The 19,067-nt window shown below is 41.0% G+C and overlaps 1 protein-coding gene and 1 long non-coding RNA gene across 11 annotated transcripts in view; one reads left to right on the top strand and one right to left on the bottom strand.

The window, feature by feature from the left end:
• Positions 1 to 19,067, bottom strand: part of LOC310847234 — a 98,357-nt gene that overhangs the window by 25,296 nt on the left and 53,994 nt on the right. The window lies entirely within an intron of this gene.
• ZNF831 (zinc finger protein 831) overlaps positions 1 to 19,067 on the top strand; it is a 49,618-nt gene that overhangs the window by 13,221 nt on the left and 17,330 nt on the right. Inside the window, exons 1-3 of one of the 10 annotated variants that reach the window (XM_083744094.1) lie at positions 354 to 424; positions 642 to 700; positions 1,608 to 1,652. The exons of 2 other annotated variants lie outside the window; for them this stretch is intronic. In XM_083744094.1, the coding sequence (XP_083600220.1) occupies positions 656 to 700; positions 1,608 to 1,652 (90 nt within the window). In that variant the 5' untranslated portion in view covers positions 354 to 424; positions 642 to 655. Of the gene's footprint in view, positions 1 to 353; positions 425 to 641; positions 701 to 1,607; positions 1,653 to 2,382; positions 3,112 to 3,362; positions 3,446 to 6,809; positions 7,619 to 14,349; positions 14,458 to 19,067 lie in introns of those variants that run through there. 7 more of the 10 variants (XM_083744092.1, XM_083744096.1, XM_083744098.1 and 4 more) reach the window with 7 other exon arrangements.

Raw genomic sequence — 19,067 nt, 5'->3', positions numbered from 1 at the left:
AATTTTCTGTGAACTTAAGCTCTTTCAACTCTTTAATAATGGAAGAAGATTGTATAGATATTAGAATGATTCCTGGACCTCTAGGCAAACAGTGAAATTAAATGAGTTGCCTTTATATTTCTAAACCATTTTGTCTGTAGTAATACTGATCTAGATGCTAAGCTGCAACAATAGAAATTGTAGTGTTTCCCTGACAACTGAGAAAAACAGACATGCATAAAAACTGAGGTTGAAGGATGCAGCACTCATAGATAGTGTGGGTTGGGATGGCTTCTTGCCTCGCTTGAGATAGCAAGTAAAGAGTGGGGGGAAATAATATGAGAAGAATAGTTCTAAAGAGATGCCAATCTCTTTTGGGGCTTCAAGAAAGCAAATGAGAGTGCAAGATCCTGGCCAGATTTGACCATAATTTGGTGTGCTTCAGGTAAGTTTTCCTTTTTGCACATTATATGTAGAAATAATCATGTCAGACTCTTGTCAGTCCATTCCGTTCTCAGTGCAAACTCCCAGACCCTTCCCATCCATGCCACTAAGACTGACATCTTAGTCTATAAGCAACTACTTCCTAAATTTGCAGCAACTAATCATAATTTTTGTTCAGTTCATTTTGGCCTCTCCTATCATCTTTCTCTTATACACAGTTCTCCACTAGTAGATGTGCACTAAAAGCCCAATTGAAGTAAATGAAACAGATGTGTGGGTAGGTACAAAATTGTATTCTTTTAAGTTCAGTTTTTTCTGACCTCATGGATTGTTGGGAACAAATGAACCCAGTCCAATCATGACTTGTTGGAGCAGCGTGAACCTATGTGGCAGGAGGGAGGCACTTTCATGATTAAACCATTATTTTAAATGTCCTGTGACTTACTGTGAATGAAGCAAATATAGGCCAGGAATTGTGAGCAGGAATTGTGCCAGTTTTGTGTCTTCACACACTTCACACACTATTAATATGGAATTGGCAATTATTTAAAATGTATACATCACATTTTCAACCTTGTCTCAGTTTTTAAGTTTTAAAATACTGAAAAATATGTAGTAATTAAAAATTGTGTTGCAGGCTGCTTTGATGTTTGTTGAATTTTTGTGAACTAAAAATTTAAACCTCAGTGGAAAGAAGAGCTCGGTGAGCACAGTAGGGTGAGTGATATAGGAAGCACAGAATTACTGTGCTTGCTCTTGAGTTACAGTACTCTAGCTGCCATGAAAAGTCTGTGTGCTGTAAATGGCTACATGCAGAAAAAAAGATTTGCAGATGTGATAAGAGAAGTCATCCGGAAGGAATTAGTCAGAGTAGGTTGTTGTGCAGGTGCTGTTACCATAGCAAGGAATGTATGCACATGTGATCCTTTTTTGAAATGCAGTATAGTTGCTGAGGAACAATTAGCTTCCTGTCTTTACCATAGGGATATAGGTGAAACAGTGGGCAACTCATGAATGCACCTGCTGTACTAATGGCTGTTTTCACTATGAAACAAAGTGTTATCTATGAATTTAACTGATGTCAGTTTAGATGTTTTGACTTTGTATGTTTTTAGGTGCACACAAGATGCTCCTGGGTGGGTTTGACTTTCCTGCTAACTTTAAATTAACTTTCCTTTCTCCAGCTGAATGTTGTGTTGCCTGCTCTAGATCTCCCTCTGAAGGATCAGGTTTGTAGTTTGTGGGTTCACCTTGTTCCATTGCTGTCACTTGAGACCCAGGTAGCCTCAGTGGTATAGAGTGCCATAAGCTTAGGCTGGTGGCCCAACCATGACCCTATCTGGGCAGGGATATATGCGCTACAATGATAACTGGGCTACAATCTACTAACCAAGATTGGATTAGTGCAACGTGCTTTATACGGGGCTGCCTTGGAAAAGTGTTTGGATGCTTCTCTTAGTGCAGAATGGGGCTGTCTGACTGTTGACAGATTTGAGAGGAACAGTTCATATCGCACCAATTCTGTTACAAGTCCACTAGATTGAATGAATGATTAGGGAATGAGAAAACTACATGTTTTTGCTGCAGTTTATACATAGTGTATACACAGCTCTGTGTGTGTTTGAATGAACGGAAGGTGTTTGTATGAATTATTTTAATGTTATAATTTATGTTTGTTTTTAAATGTATTGTAAGTTGTTTTCAGACCTTCAAGTAACAAGTGACTAACTAGTCTAAATAAATTCATGTCCAGAGCAGTCACAGATGTTACACTGAATGTGGGACTGTCTGAAAGTTGAGAATGGGCATATTCCATGTGTGTACTGGAGATTCCATGTTTCATTGGCAAAGGGGAGACAGAATAGGAGGACAGGGGAGACAGAATAGGAGGTATGGGAAATCCTGCTTCAGCCACCTGTCTTCTCCACTCAATCTCCAAACATGACAGGTGCTGTCTCCAATCCTGTTTTAGTAGCTGAAACTTCTGTGTGTGCAACTGCAGCTAAATTGGTACCATTGGATCTGGTTTGTCATCATACCATGATTGGAGATCATGGAGCATTAACAGTGGAGCACCACTTCATCTTTGTAACTTCCAGGAGGGATTGCATGGATGCTGTTCCTTTTTGAGAACTGGCTATAGGTTTTTCAAGATAGGCATGACCTGGAACAGGTTTGGCCACTGCTAAACGTAGATCAGTTCATCCATATACAGCAATGATATTGTTTCTCCAAATCTTTTCAATATATTCTCCATAAAGACATGTTAGAATGGATGGGCTTATTTGGTGCCAGTGACTTCATTTGTTTCCATGGTGCTTTGAATTTTTGCCAACCAAAATTCTTTGCTGTTTTGAGCAAGTTAAGTGTCTTTGCTAGCTGTGTCTTTAATCCTATGCACACAACTATCAGTTTTGCCAGGACTTGTTTATTCTGTTTGCTGGTAGAAAGTTTTTCTGTAGTCCTCTTTGCTAATATATTTTCGATTCTCTAAATGGAAATATAATTATTTATTTTAAAGGTAAAGTGAACTCAAAAGGGAACTATAACCTCATTTCCAGCAAGATTCACAAAGATGCTTCATTTCTGCTGAGCAATTAAAAACTGATCTCCCCCCCCCCCCCCCGAAGTTACACTGATGATAATCATGGGAATACCTGATTTTGTGGATATATTTTATGAATACAGGTAGGTAGCCGTGTTGGTATGCTGTAGTTGAAACAAACAAACAAAAATCCTTCCAGTAGCACCTTAGAGACCAACTAAGTTTGTTATTGGTATGAGCTCTCGTGTGTATGCACGGGTATCTGAAGAAGTGTGCATGCACACGAAAGCTCATACCAATAACAAACTTAGTTATTCTCCAAGGTGCTACTGGAAGGAATATTTTATGATGTTTTCTTGTATAATAATAGTTAACAGTGTTTCTATTCTTTCAGATTAACACTCTTATAAACATAATAGCAAGGACTCTACTTTTCAAGAACCCATTATTCGATTATGCATGTGCAGAACACAAGTGGTAAAAATTAATCTTTATTCATGAAGTGCTCTGAGACCTTTATTCATGAAGTGCTATGAGCTGTAGGAGTACAAAGAATTATTAGTGTGTCAATGGGAGAGTGAAAATACTCAAGATGCCAGTGTAATGGAATTAAGATGCTTCACCTATTAGGTTGCTTTAGATTAGTTAGCGAGAGCCTGAAATTTTCTTTCTTATATTTAATTGCAGTGATTCGTCAAATTGGGGTGGGTGAAGGGAGGGAAAGTGAGTATTTATGATTCCTTGAATCCTAGTGAGCTTGACAGCAAATCCAAGACAATTGATATTTGTAGCAAAATAATTTGCTCTTTAATGGCAACTAGCAACTTTTGTTGGTTCCAGTGCTATTAAAACTTTTGTTGGTTCCAGTGCTATTAAAACTTCTCATCCTTTCATTGTGAGAACTGTTGATTTTATTCCTATTCCTATTACTATTCTCTGCTTCCTGTTCTTTGACCAGTTACTGATCCATAAGAGGACCTGTCTTCCTATCCTGTGACTTGCTGAGCTTGATGAATGTTTTCCAAGGGTTGGATCCAGTGGCATATATGGCCACATCCGCACAATACATTTAAAGCACAGTTTTATCCCTTTAACAGTGATGGCTTTCCCTCAAAGAATCCTGGGAACTGTTGTTAAGGATGATGAGTTTTTAAGAGACCCCCATTCATCTCACAGAGCTATAATTCCCAGAATTCCCTGGAAAGGATTGATAAACAACTATGGAGAGCCACTATCAGTCACTGTATAGTATTGAGCTGGATGGACCTATGGTATAAGGCAGATTCCTATGTCATTCCTAAATCCTGTTTGGATGCCAGATTCCACATACAAAACATTACAACTCTGATTGTGGTTGTGTCAGTCTGATGGCTATGATAAAGTGGCATGCATACATTGATTTGATGCAGTAAAAGAGTTTGACAGGTAATTATTTGTGCTGCAGCTGAACACTAGCAGCATAGTACATGTGAGATTTGTTGCTTTGAATAATAAGGCATCTTGTGGAGTTTCAACTTCAACTATTCCAGGGCTAGGAACCCTGTGTTCCAACGCTGTGTTCCAAGAGTCACGTGCAGCTCTTGACCTGATTTCATGTAGATGGGGGAGCTGGAAGGGAAGGAGGAAGAGAAAAATTGGGGTGGGGGGGAGACTGGTTGAGAGGAATAAAGTTGAAGGGGCTATTTAAACAGCGTCTGCAGTAGAGAACAGTTGTATATTGATTTACAATAACCAGAAAGTGTAATCATAATAAGAAAATGTTTTCCAGAAGACTTTTAAAATGAGGGAATATGATGACTGTACGCTAAACAGAACCATAAGAAGAAATTTAATTTTTGACTTGACAAGGCCATGTGATAATCTTAATGAAATTGTACCACCTGAGATATATCAGTGAGAGACTGCATGATGAAATATATCTCTGCCCATATAAAAAACTCCCACCAGGTACAAAGCTAGCACATTTGGTTGAACACTTCAAGCTTCGTTTGAATTTTCAGGTGCTTTTTTAAACACACAATTCCTCATGTGCAGAATGGAAATAGTATGATTCTCTGTGTACTACTGAAAGTTGGATTAAGTTAGACTGTCAATTTACAAAGATAGTGGAGGAACTTGCCTCTGAGTGGGGGAACAGTCACTGTCCTCTCAGTCTGAAATCACGTTGAATCATTGCAGTCCTGACATTGGATTAAATATCTCAGAACTCTGAGGCAGTAAAATGCACTTTGGGTTCAGAGACTTGCACGCTTGAAATGTTCTCACAATTGTTATAAATGGCCTTGATACACATTTCACCAGTAGAAATTTGAATGAAGATCTCTATAAAGTGTTTTTGTTTAAAGAATGGGCTCCATTCCTCATTTATGAAGGTCATTATTTATCTGTAGACACAGCTGCTTTACTTTGGGGAAGCTACTCTTAGTCTGAGAAAATATTTTTTGTGGGATGGGGGGCACACTCTAATCTAGACCTTTGAGGATATTTACATAATTGCATGTTTTAGGCTACCTCCCCCCAATAACGTCCTTATTCTACACCTGTTCTGCACCATTTCCTGGGAGCTTAACATAGAAATTCAGGTTTGGTTTTTGAACTGTTAGTTGCTTCTGTTTCTGATTTCCTTTCATCTTTGTGGTTACAAGCTAGTAGCTCTTTTTGATCTCAGGGTGGTTCACAACATTGAAATACAACATAAAATACATAATAAAAACAAGAACAAAAACAAACCCCATCCCCTCTCACAAATATATTTAAAAGGGTATCAGATGTTAATCAGTCAAAGGCCTTGTTGGAGAATAATATTTTTGCCTGCTGCATCCATAGAGGAGTGTTGAGGGTTTCATTAATTCAAATTTCAAAAGTATTGTTTTATATTATCCAATAAATATTTGTATAGTTCACTTTTGTGCACAAGTGGAAAAACTTCATCATTCTTTAAAAATTATCTTTATGCAAGTGGGACCTGCAACAAAATGTATTAGTGTGGAACATTCCTGTTCATCGCTGGTTGAAACCCTGCCCTCTTCAAGGATACTCAAATTCCATACCCCCCCTCCAGTCCTCAGCATTCCATGACCACTGGGCATGCTCAGTCCTCAATTGTTTTTTGGGGGGCAGAGATTTTTTCCTAAATATTCTTTGTATTTCTGTAAACTATGAGCTTCTTCCAGTAAGCTGGCTGATACCTTTCTCTGTGTGGATAGTACTGTTTTGGCTACATAAGAACAGGCACTCAGAGAATTAAAATTACTGTTTGTACTGTATATAGCACTGGGACCCTGCAACAAAGGAAGTGTATGTGTATGTGCTGGTGGAGGAGGTGGAAGCCTCCCTTTTCATGTAGGAGACTCTCTAGATTGTGAGAAAGTGAGTGGGGGGCACTATATGTGTGTGTGTCTGTGTTTTTGACATCTTCCTACTTTTCCAGCTATTCCATTGCCCATCCCTCCCCTACCCCTCCCCCAATTGCCAGCATTCTATGAACATTCTATGAGCAGGGATGCGGGTGGCGCTGTGGGTTAAAGCACAGAGCCTAGGACTTGCCGATCAAAAGATCAGCGGTTCGATTCCCCACGACGGTTTGAGCTCCCATTGCTCGGTCCCTGCTCCTGCCAACCTAGCAGTTCGAAAGCACGTCAAAGTGCAAGTAGATAAATAGGTACCGCTCTGGTAGGAAGGTAAACGGCATTTCTGTGCGCTGCCCTGGTTCTCCAGAAATGGCTTAGTCATGCTGGCCACATAACCCAGAAGCTGTATGCCGGCTCCCTCGGTCAATAAAGCGAGATGAGCACCGCAACCCCAGAGTCAGCCACGACTGGACCTAATGGTCAGGGGTCCCTTTACCTTTATGAGCATGAGCACACTCAGTTCTCACTAGACTCTCTTTGGAGGGTCTCTCCCAGTTATGCAAACCTTGAGATTACCCTCACTCAGTCTGCTGATGCCTCTCTTTTGTATGGGGCTGTTACTGTTTGGGCTATGTAAGTGAGGGCACTTGGAGATTGGAATTTGAATTTGAATTAGAACATAGGGCAATGACTACAGAGAGCATAATGGAACAAATGGCTGAAATGCCTTCTGAAATACCTAACAAAGAGCTCACAGAAGTAATCCATACAACATTTATTACATGAAAAAGTTACCAAGTCTATTCCTATGTATTGCAGCTGATGCTTGTGTTTTACACGACCAGAAGGAGGGTTCTGATGGATTGAAAGGGTATTAGTCTTGCTGTATCTTTAAAGTGGAAAAAAGGATTTTTTCCCCCCATTTGTACCTGATGGTTTTTTTTTTATCTGTTTGCAAATGTTGCTCTAATGGTTTGAAACCCAGTCGTGTCATTTCTTTACGCCCACACAGAGCTGCAGTAGTACAGACACTGTAGCAGGAAAACCATATTACCAGCTAGAGCCATTAAAACTCTTCCCACGCCAAATGTGGGTTGAAATCACCCTCTTCTTCCCTCCCCACCCCAAAGCCCACCGCCCACCACCAAACCTTCTGTGCATCGGGGTTTTTTTACACATTTTAAAAAAGATAGCCAGAACAATTGAAAAGAAGACTCTGAATCCTTTGTTGTTGTTGTTCCAGCGCTTTCCCAGAGAAACCTGAAGCACACCTCTGGCCTATGGACTTAGCCATCTAAAGGTTAGCAAGAGCTTTGTTGTTAATTTCTCTGCTTAGCTTTGATGAGAGACTGCAAAGAACAAGAAGGGCTAAGTTGTGGGTATTTTAATGCAGTGACTGTTAGGATGGTTGCTTTTCTCTGACACACACACAGCACTTTTTTTTTTCCAAAACAAGGAACCTTAAATAGGGCTTTATTACTGGTATATTTTGCACTTTTTGCTCAAGCATCAGAAACTTTGAAATATAGACCAGGTTTGTTTCTGTGCTTATAGAAAAGCAAGCCTGTTGATATGTGGTATGCATGCTAAGGACAGTTAACTCTTTTCTGGCACTGTAAAGCACAAGTGATTTTGACCAGAATAACTTGAAACTCCCTGTTATGCACATTTGCAGGAAGAATCTTGTTTGTGCAGTTTATTATGAAAATGCTGAACACATGTATAAGATTTGTTTTTCCTTTAAACGAACTAATCTAAATTTAATTGCCATGAAAATAACCTAAATCGTGCATACTTTATGTAATTTAGTTTTCATGAGTACTGTTGCTAGAATTAGTATGGGAAAAATATTCATATTGAATTAACATTGGTCAAGGAGAAGGCAAGTGCTCTAAACAATATTTGCTTTAATACTTATTGTGCAAAGGGTGTTTTTACTGAGGTCAGCTTTTGAAATTTCCAGCTTTGCAAATGATCAAACAGGAGAGTAAAAATAAAGAATGCTTTTTTTCTTCCATACTGAGATGAATCAGAGATTCTTATTTCTTTTGCTTTGAATTTTTAATGAACGGCTTTAGAATCTGCTCTGTAGCCCTTTGTACTAATTGTAATAATTTGCTCTGTCATCCTATTGCATGCTCTGAAGTGGCTTTTATTACTCTAGGATAAGAGTTAAGTAATGGATAAATGCTTTTACGTTAAAATAAGAACTGATGGGAAAGTATTGTGGCACTAGCAAAGGTTGTTATCAGATGTTTGCTACAGTATCTATAGAAAGTCTTGCCACTCCCATGACTGAAGCATGTTTTGTAAACTTCCATAAGCATGTATATTTTACTAGAACAAAATACAGTTTCTAGCACATTTTGATATTACAAGCTGTCTCGGGTGAATCATAGGCAAGGCTAATTAATTATTCAAAATGGTTTTAACATTTACAGATATATAACGTCAGTAACCTAGATTCAAATGCTATAAGGACAATGAGCTTCCTTGGTTACTGGTAATTTAGAAATAGAATGCTGGGCTGCCAAGCTTTGTTAGCAAAGGCGCTGAAGACAGCCAAACCCAATAATCTCATGGAAGTATGGTTTATTTAGTACCATAAATCAGGCCCACAGATTGGTCCTGAAAAGAGAATATTACAGCAATTGATCCATTAATAAGGTTTGGGATGTATTGTCAACAACTGCACTGAAACTTTTAGCTATAAGATACTGGAGGATGAAACCAATTTCAACAGCGAACAAAAAATGGGAAATGTCAGAAAAAAATTGTTTGCAGTTGAAATAGATAGCAGGGCAAATATTTCTACTCTAGCTCAGAAATCTGCAACTTTATTTTTGAATATTTGCTCTGTAGATTGCTTACTGTGTTGTACCGTATTTACTCGAATCTAAAGCTCACTTTTTTTGGCCAAATGACATTGCGAAAATTAAGGTGCGCATCAGATTCAGTGGGGCATTAGACTAGAGTAAATACAGTACTAAAGACAAAACATACCGTATTTTTCGCTCCATTGGACGCACCGGACCATAGGACACACCGGATTATAGGAGGGGGAGAACAGGGAAAAAATTTTTTTTCTTGTTCTCCCCCTCTAAAACAAGGTGCGTTCAAGGTACATTCACCAGAGCTTGTGGGACTGGCGGTGGGGGGAAGCACTGCTTTCCCCCACCGCCAGCCTCAAAGATCCCTGAAGCCTTTGGAGCGCAGCGCCCCGCTGCCCTGGAGAGGCTGTGCGCGCAGCCGTCCCCAAGCTAGAGCAGCAAGACGGAGCCCTCCGTCTCGCTGTTCTGGCTTGGGAACAGCCTTGCTAGCTTCTGCAGGACAGCGGGGTGAAGGCACCCCGCTGCCCGGGAGAGGCTGTGCGTGCAGCCATCCCCAAGCTAGAGCAGCGAGATGGAGCATTCTACAGTGCTCCGTCTTCCTGTTCTGGCTTTGGGCTTAGCGGCGCAGCCTGCATTCACTCTATAGGATGCACACACATTTCCCCTTAGTTTTTGGAGGGGAAAATGTGCATCCTATAGAATGAAAAATACGGTACTTCTTGATGCAGTGGTCTGGTTGTATCATGGTTCCACTATTGGGGTTGTGCCTTGTGCCTTAGCACTCATGCCCTGATCCCCTCCTTCACTTTCTAATTTGTAATAACATGTAATAACATGTTCACTGTTGAATCCAAATCAGACAAAGTATGCTAGCTTAGCATTACCACAAACCATAATCCCAAGCCCATTGCAAAGTGTACATTCCAACTGTGGCATGGAAACGAACTATGGATTTCAGTAATGGTAACCATAGTTATTGTAAGTGAAGGAGGAAATTGGAGGGAAGAAACTGGAATGGCTGATCTGTTTGACAATATTATACTTGTTCAGTTGCTCCTTCATATTTATTAAGAAGCAAGGCACAGAACTGACCTGATGACAATGTATGTAGTTATTCTAGGCTGATTTTGTGGCATCTATAAACAACCTCACATGACTTCATGTTGTTCAGGAAATACTGTATGCTGTAGTACAAACTTGCTGGAACCCCAACATGCTGGAGAGCTGTATTAATTTTTTTATTTCAGATTTTTTAATTTTAATGTTTCTTTATTTTCAACTTTTGACAAGAAAGATGATGAGGACAACAACAACAGTATATGCAATGACAGTAGGTACAAAAAGCAGGACACGTGCTTAAAATATCCCAAAACTTCAAAATTTAACTTTTGCCCCTCCTAAATACCTCAAGTATTACTTCATATATCTCTAGCACTTAGTTTTTGAGAAATGGCCTTTACATAGAAATATATAGAAAGCTGCCTTATACCCAGAGTCAGATCTGGCCCATCTAACTTATGGTTACCAGACGTCCCTGTTTCCCGGGGACAGTCCCTGGATTTACAAAGCTGTCCCCGGACAAAATCTGTCCCTGGAATGTCTCCAGTTTTCATTTAATGCCCCTGGATTTATATTTTAAGTGTTATAGATTTATTAGGGAATGAATGTTGCGTGATTGGTTCAATGGCACAAGACGCATCATATGGGGACTTCTGGCGAGGCAAAATGGTGGGTGCCACGGCAGCGAGCAGCTCCTAAAGCCAGCCAGAGCCAACTGCGCTACCAGTCTGGCTACGAGCTGCTGAGACTGCTGCTGCCACTACAACTGCCGAGGGAGAACCGGGGACGCCTGGCTTGTCAACTGGGGGAACCGCTGATCCTCCCCCCCGCCCCTGCAACCCAAATCGAGCTAGGAGCGAGAGTGACTGCCCAGTGGCGCTCCTGGCCAGGAAAACCTGGAGCTGACACGAGGAGGAGGAGAGGAGAAGGAGAAGGAAGAGAGAGAGAAAGAGGAAGGAGAAAAAAGAGGGGAGCCATGACCTTGCTGTGCTGCCACCGCTGAGGAGTGGTAGGAGAGCACTGGGAGGGCAAGGACATGTGGCCAAGCCCAGGACCGACCTGAACCTACTCCACGGCAGCTAGCACTCCAAGAGAGCAGGCCAGAGCCCAGAGGAAGGCTGCACGACAGAGGAGATCACAGAAGAGATTACTTTTTTAAAAACAACTTTTTTTCTTCCTCTTTTTTTAAAAAAAGTGTCCTCAGATTCTTTGAAAAAAATCTGGTAACCTTAATCTAAGTAGCAGTTGCTCTCCAGGGTTCCAGGCAAGAGTTTTTTCTAGCTTTACCTGAGGCTATCGGGGGGGGGGGGGTTTGAACCAGAGAAGAGGAAGAAGAAGAAGAAGAGTTTGGATTTGATATCCCGCCTTTCACTCCCCTTCAGGAGTCTCAAAGCGGCTAACAACCTCCTTTCTCTTCCTCCCCCACAACAAACACTCTGTGAGGTGAGTGGGGCTGAGAGACTTCAAGGAAGAGACCTTTTTGCATGTTCTCTGCCACTGAGCTGTGGCTCTTTCCTTTAGTACGCGTGATTGAGTTTCAGAGCATGAAGTCTCCCGTTTCATTTTGAAATGTGATATAGTACTTGTAAAGGAGAAAATGACTGCAGTACAATACAAAAGGTTCTTATTGTCCAGCTTGGTGGATCTCCATGCATTTTGAATGCTCATTTTTCTATGGCTGCGTTTGAGTGTTAAAACCAAAATCATAAGCTTCAGATGCTTATAAAAGTTGTACTCCTAATGAAGAGCACTGCCCATTTGTTTGCCTCCAAGTCTTCAGGGCCCTCATCTATACTCCAAGAATTCTCAAAGGTTAGGGGAACATTTTAGGCACCTGGTGTGAATGCAATACAAAGTCCAGCCATGGCATAGCATGAATGAGTTGGTTCCCAAAGTAAAGACAAATGACCCTAGGTTCATCTGTAACCTGGACATTTGGTTGATCATGCTTAAGCTATGGTTTGTCTCAGCGTTAAGTGTGAACCTGGCCATAGCTTGTATCAGTAAAACTTGGATATGCCACTCACTAAAAGGTATGTTTAGGTTTTATATCTCTTAGTGACAGCTAGAGGTCTTGTTCATCGTTTTGTGCAACCATAAATGCACAGGTCCCACATGAAATGAAAGTAGGTTCTTTGCATTGCATTGTTTGAGCAGTGAAAGACAGCAAGCCTGGATTCAGACTTAACAATAAACCGTAGTTTATCATGAGGGTGAATCTTCATAGGGTTTAGAATCGTGTGTTCCCATTTCCTCTTTGTTTACATTCACGAAGAGGAGCTGTTACGAAGCAGAAGTTTTCATTTTCCTGTAATGTCCAAACTTGGGGAACCATAGTTTGTTTTAACTATGATCACCTAAAGGAAGTAAGGATCAGATGACTAAAAATTGGCAAGGATTCAGAGGGTTGCATTTTGCCTACTACACTATATGTACACGGAGGGCTTTTCAGACCTTTTTTGCTGCAGTCTCTTCAGGTGAGGTGCAAGATCAAGGGACATACGGTAATAGTACTGTTTTGCTCTGCATTGATCAGACCGTACCTGGAGTACTTTGTCCAGTTCTGGGCACCACAATTTAAGGATACTGACAAGCTGGAATGTGCAGAGGTGGGGGACCCAAGATTTTAAAGGGTCTGGAAATCAAGCCTTATGAGAAACGGTTGAAGGAGCTGGCTATGTTTAGCCTGGAAAAGAGGAAACAGAGGAGTATGATACACATCTTTACTTATCTAAAGAACTCGCATGGATGATGGTGCGAACTTGTATTCATCAGGAAGAACTTTCTGACGGTAAGAGCTGTCCAACAGTGGAACTGAGTCCCTTGAAAGGTGGTGGACTCTCCTTCTATTCCATGGAGGTTTTTAAGAAGAGGTTGGATAGTCACCTGGCGTGGATGCTTTAGTTGACATTCCTGCATTGCAGAGGGTTGGACTAGATGACCCATTGTGCCCTTGCAACTCTACAATTCTATGATTGTATAGGAAGCCACTCTCCTCTGAGTCCTGGGCTTTATAGACTCGTCTAGCCATGCAATTTCTGAAAGCAAAGGGGCACATGGGCTGCCAGATGTGAAATATATTGACATTATTTTCAACTCACCCACCCCACTATGTAACCTTTGTCTCTCTGTGGCCTTATCCACACTTCCGTTTGCCCCACCGCTTTCCCCCCAGGAAAACCAGCGGTTTAGCTCTGAATCGGAGCAAATGGCAATTGGGTTTTCTGTGGATTGCCGTCGGTTCTGATTTATTGCTAAAGAGTGGGTTTTCCAAGGGAAAGTGGTGAGGCAAAACCAAAACCACTGGGACTCTTGCCTAGAAAGCACAGTACAAGTGGAAAACCCCTTGGAAACATGCTTTCTAGGCATGAGAGAAGCTGGTGTGGATGAGCCCTCTTCTCCCTCGCTTTCTCTCCCCCCCTGCCTTCTGTCTTTCTTCATACCCCTCCTTTTCAAAAAGAAAATGAGACATTGTCCTGCACTTTAGGATCCCTGCACACCAATTTAGTATGAGATGGTTCTTCAGCAGAGGTGTGAGATCTTTTCCCAGTGTTTTTGTCTCCAACCCATGGCTGCCTTTTACAGTTCCCACTGTGCAGTAGTGTACATATAACCTTTGTGCTGATCTACGTCAATATATAAAGCTCTGGTTGTCCAAATAGTTAGGTTGTTTCTTGCCTTCAGATATTCAGCTGTGAGATTTCTCAGTATGTGATTCACAGTGTGTGCATTTAAAGAGGTATTCAGATACTCAGCTGTGAGATTTCTCAATATGCCATTCACAGTGTGTATTTAAAGAAATGTGAAAAAAGCAGAATGATTGTGTGTGCGTGCATGTGCAAAGCACTGAACATGCTTTCTGTACGTGAGACATTGCCAAAAGATGAGGAATCTTCTCAGCTGACTCTTAAGATGCCTGGACTAGCTTTTGAAAACAACCACCCAGTCACCTGAACATTTAATGTTTGTGTGGGTTGTATTTGCTAAGACCCATTGGAACAGTCATTATTATTGTCTGTCAAACAGCTGAAGAGCACTTACTAAGAACATCAAAATAATTCTCCATGCAGCCAAGAATTGACTGTGGATATCCTAAGCTAGAACTTCAACACAGGCATATCTCTTATGCTTATTCATGAAGGACCCTCTACGTATCTGGAATTGCTGGAGAAATAAGCACTGGTGCTTTTTGTACGTTATCCAGAGTTTGCAGCGCAAGACAACTTCAAATATTTTCACTAGTGCATAGGTAGTCCTATTTTCTTGCATTTGATGGGGGTATTTGGTACATTTGTTTCCCACCTTTCTTTCAACTAGCGCAGTGCACAAACATTGTTCTCCCACCTGACTGGGATAGTCATCACCGCCTGCCATCATTGTAGGGGTGCTAGTGCCCTTGCAGGAGCCTGGTGTTGATTGCGATGTTTCTGCTCACCGCTGTGGAGGGCGGGCATTTTGCCATGGCTCTCTCAGAGTTAGAGCCTGCAGTGATCTTTTCTTCATGATAGATTTAGGTCACCCAGGGAATTTAATAGGTGAGTGGGGATTTAAATTTGGGCCTCCCCCGTTTGAATCTGACACACAAAGGTCTAACGCAAGTCATTTATTTTTATATTAAATTGCCTTTTCACTTTTAGCACAAGCTTCTACTTTCCCTGTGGTGTGGAGTCCAAATAATTTGGTGTTGGTTGGGCTTTCAAAACCTGCTGTTTGCTTTCCAGTCCAACACTGAATGCTTGTGCCTTTTATATTCTGCATTATTATGGTATGCTCTGAAGTGCAAATGCAAGATTTTTCCAGATAAATTCGTCTCAGTGTGGAGCAAAGCTGGAGATGTTGCTGATTAAATTTAGGACAGCAGAACAGAGCACACTATGGCTGAAAGATCAAATGAAAATGCTCTGTTTGTTGCTTAATGATGCCATTTGCTTGGCTGGTTAAATAAATAAACTAATGGTAGGCCTGGAACGGAGGCGGGAGAAGGAGAAACCACAAGGAAGAATAGATCAGTGAGTGACACTCAGGTCTCAGCAGGGTGTCTTTTTCTCAGCTGTTTGTCTCCCCCCCCCCCCGTGCCAACCCTGAAATTAAAAGTGCATGTAAATGTGAATGTTTTCCAAACATTCCTTACAGAGAGATTCACTTGGACAAGAAAATAAAGTACCAAGAAAGGCAAAGACATGATGGAACTAAAGAGGTGCAGTGTTAGGCCAAGCAGCTGGGTCATGGCAGTCCAACTTGTCGTGCGGTGGGCCAAAATTTGATGCCCCCACAAGTCTATGCTGCCTTGCTAAGGCAGGTTAAGTGAGGCACTGGGCTTTGGGAAGGAGGTGCAAGGCTCTGGCAGGGGCATGTAGCCCTCCCAGTTCCTTCCCAAAGCTGGGAAGTACTAACTAGGCTTAGGGAAGGAGACGATGGGAGGACTTTAGGACCTGGTCAGAGCCCCCAGGCCTCTTTCCCAAAGCCCAGCACCTCACTTACCTGACTTTGGGAAGTTCATTGGTGGCAGTGGAGCATCAAATGTTTCTGAGGACCGCCAAAATGGTCTTAAGGGCCACATGTTGGACTGCTCTGAGATAGATTATTAGACTTCCTCCCTGCAAAATGTGGAAGCTAATCACTTCCAGTACATCTTTCTGGGCAAAACTATATATGTGAGTTGTGGGACCGGTTTGGAAGTGTCTCGGCAAGACTTCTTATCTCCTGAGGCAATTTAAAAATGGTTCTGTGCATATGGAAGGCAGTTCTTTTTGAACTGGGCAAAAGCTTGCTGCAGAGCACTATGATATTTTAAATATGCTCCATTTTCAGTCTTTTTGGGGATGCGTGGAATAGATTGTATATAAAGTTTCAGCTGGCTGGCTTGGAAGTACCATATTAGAGTTATGATTTCACCATCAGTTTGAGGAAGCTACATTCAGAAAGTTTCCTTTTAAAAACTTTTCCAAAATAAGTAGAGTAGATTGCATTATGTATGTGCAAAATTTATCTTTTCCCCCCGTGGCCTGAAAATATCTTAAATTTGGGGACATACACTTATTGCCCCCTGTTTTGAAGGATAGGTTTACAAATGCTCTTTTTAAAGACTTACTAGGGTACCAGACTGTGTGCACCAAAGCTCAGTTTCCTAGTTACAGTAAGAACAGTTCTGTCATTTTCAAGTTCCTTGCTGCGAATGGGTGAGATATATACAAATGGCTTAGTTTGATTTTTTTCTAGTATTTGGGGTCCATTGGACTATTTGTTAAGGGTCTAGCTCATTGGGAAGAAACAACAACGCCTCCATGAAAATATTATTTGTGCTTTTATATCCAGAAGGACACTTCAGCAGCTCTAACTTATACATGAAGCTCAAGGTTACCAGCTGCTGAAGTGCTAAGATAGGAGTTGGGGCCAGGTTCATAACACAACTGCAGAAAGTAAAGACTCCGTGATAGAGCATTGGCATGCAGAAGGTCCCAGTTTCGGTCCCTAGCATCTCTGGGTTAGGGATATTTGAAATGTTGGAGAACAGCTTCCAGTCAGTGTATACAATACTGAACTAGACGGACCTTTGGTCTTCCCATAAGGCAGCTTTCTATGTTCCTACTGCAGCTGAAAAACCCTGGTAGTTCTTGAAAAAAGAAGAATCTACCAAGCAAGTTTTGCAAGCACACCGGGCTCCAAAACCTCCCGTGCTGTTGGTGTGGGAACATCATATCCCTGAGGCATTTTATTCACAAGTTTAATATGGCTCCACACACTAACCATGATAAGTTCCTTGCAGAACTGAAGCGGGACCAAGTAACAAATAAAAGCGTGTTCCTGGCAGTCCCAAGTTAGCCTAAGAGCATCCTGGCTGGATTGTTCAGGAAATACCTTCCAATTAACACCCAGCTCCTGAGAATCTTTTTGGTTGGATTAAGTCCTTATTAGTAATTTTCCTAGTGGTAAATAATTTCTGGTCTATAGGTTTTGCAACATCTTGGCTTTGTGAAAAACTAATGTTTGGAAACCAAATGGGTGCATTTAGAACAAACCTTTTTTGTGAAGTTTTCTAGGTTGCATTTTTTGTCCCATTGAATAAAAATATTCTGAACAGACCATATATGGTGTATTTGGTTCATTTTTCCAAACAATTAGAAAATCATCTCTTATTCAGTAAATTCTGGGCTTATGGGAAATGTTTAAATGAACGCTTTGCAATTGATTTTAAGGGGTGCATTGCCGGTAACTTGATTAATGATGTATATGAATGATGTATGTTGGCCATAAGCCCAGCATCCTTCTGTCAAAGAGAAACAAGTTCAGCTTCTTGCTGTATGTTCCCATGTAGGTACAGTCTGTGCCTGTGCAAGCTTAAAATGTACTTGGGGCACACTTTGGCTGGGATTCAAAATGCTGATAAAGCATCTTTCTTTAACTGAAGAAACCTTGAAGAAAAAGCATAGGCAATCCACTTTTTCAGATTTTTTTTTACAGCAATCATGAGGGAAGGAAACTTATTTTAAAATAACATTTGGCCTTTTTCAGCATGCAGATTCTCCACTTGTGCTGCAGAGAAGGGGGAAATTCCAGAGATAATATATCTTACAAAATTCCTTTTACTGCCTTTATCTCATAATTCAGGGCCTTTAGCTAAGAGTCATGTTATGCTAAATGGTAAATTACACTTACAGTAGGGCACAAGTGTATTAGGGGGAATCAGTAACTGGACGGAGACCGGTGCCTAGAATAAAAGAATGCACAACTTAATACGAAAGACAACGATAGTTTAAACTATAGGTTGTTGCAGGATAAAAAGGATGATCCAAGCTGGACTGGCAACTTTGGGATCAAATCTACGAGATGGTAGAGACTGGAGGGATCGGTTTAACAAAATGTTAAACTACCGAGCATTGCTGGGTGGTTTACAGTATAAAAACACAGAAAAACATAACAAAGTAAAAAAATACATTCTTGGGTTAAACACATGTTTGGGGAATTAAGTTTTGTTAAGTAAAATAAATGAACAAATGGATATACTGTAGTGTTTTTTACAGTATATTTTTTACATTTTATACATAGAGAATTGGATGAATTGTCAGCCTAGTAGCCCATCTGAAACTTACAAGATATCAGAAAAACGTACAAGGATTTCTGTGCTAAGTGTTTTCACAGTTGGGTTTTTTATAATGTAATATAAACATTCAGAAATATCATACTCCATTTGCAGCTGGAAGCAGTACAGTCCACTCTTCCCCCTCATTCTGCTGCATGTGTAGACCATACTACAGTTTCCACATGTAAAGGAGCACACTGCGTCTATCCTGTAGAAGAATCTTCAGAACATGGAAAACAACAAAAAGAGACAAAAATGTGAAAAACACCGGATACCACAAAGCAAGATAACATCAGCTTGTTTTGGAAAACATTGAACTGCTGGCATCAAGTAGGATGGCTGCTTCACGCCATCTGTGTAATATTATATTCTATATTATACTATTACCCTTTGACCTTTAATTAATGTCAGTCCTTCAGGCTGGGAGTCACATTAAAATGCATTTTTCCAGTACATGTGTCGTGTGCATGCAGCGGTAGTGGCTTGCTTGAAGCCATTGTGTGAGTACATTTATTTACTTACTTACTTACATACATACATACATTTCTCTGCCAATACACTCCCAAGTGGTTTGCAAGCCAAAATAATGTTTAGTTTAAAATCTAATAATTGGAGGGGGGGGCACGGTAAGCAAATGCAGATAGCAACTCATGCATAAGACCTCAGATAATATAATCGGGGCAATAGATCGTTCTGAGTGAAGAAAAGCCAAATGGCAGGTAATATTAGCTAGACTGTTGGAGGGGGTCTTGATAGAGGGGGCTGTTGATAGAAACAGT

This window comes from Podarcis gaigeae (assembly GCF_964106915.1).
Source record: "Podarcis gaigeae genome assembly, chromosome: 6".
NCBI lineage: Eukaryota > Metazoa > Chordata > Lepidosauria > Squamata > Lacertidae > Podarcis > Podarcis gaigeae.
This window is presented reverse-complemented; position numbering and strand designations above follow the sequence as displayed.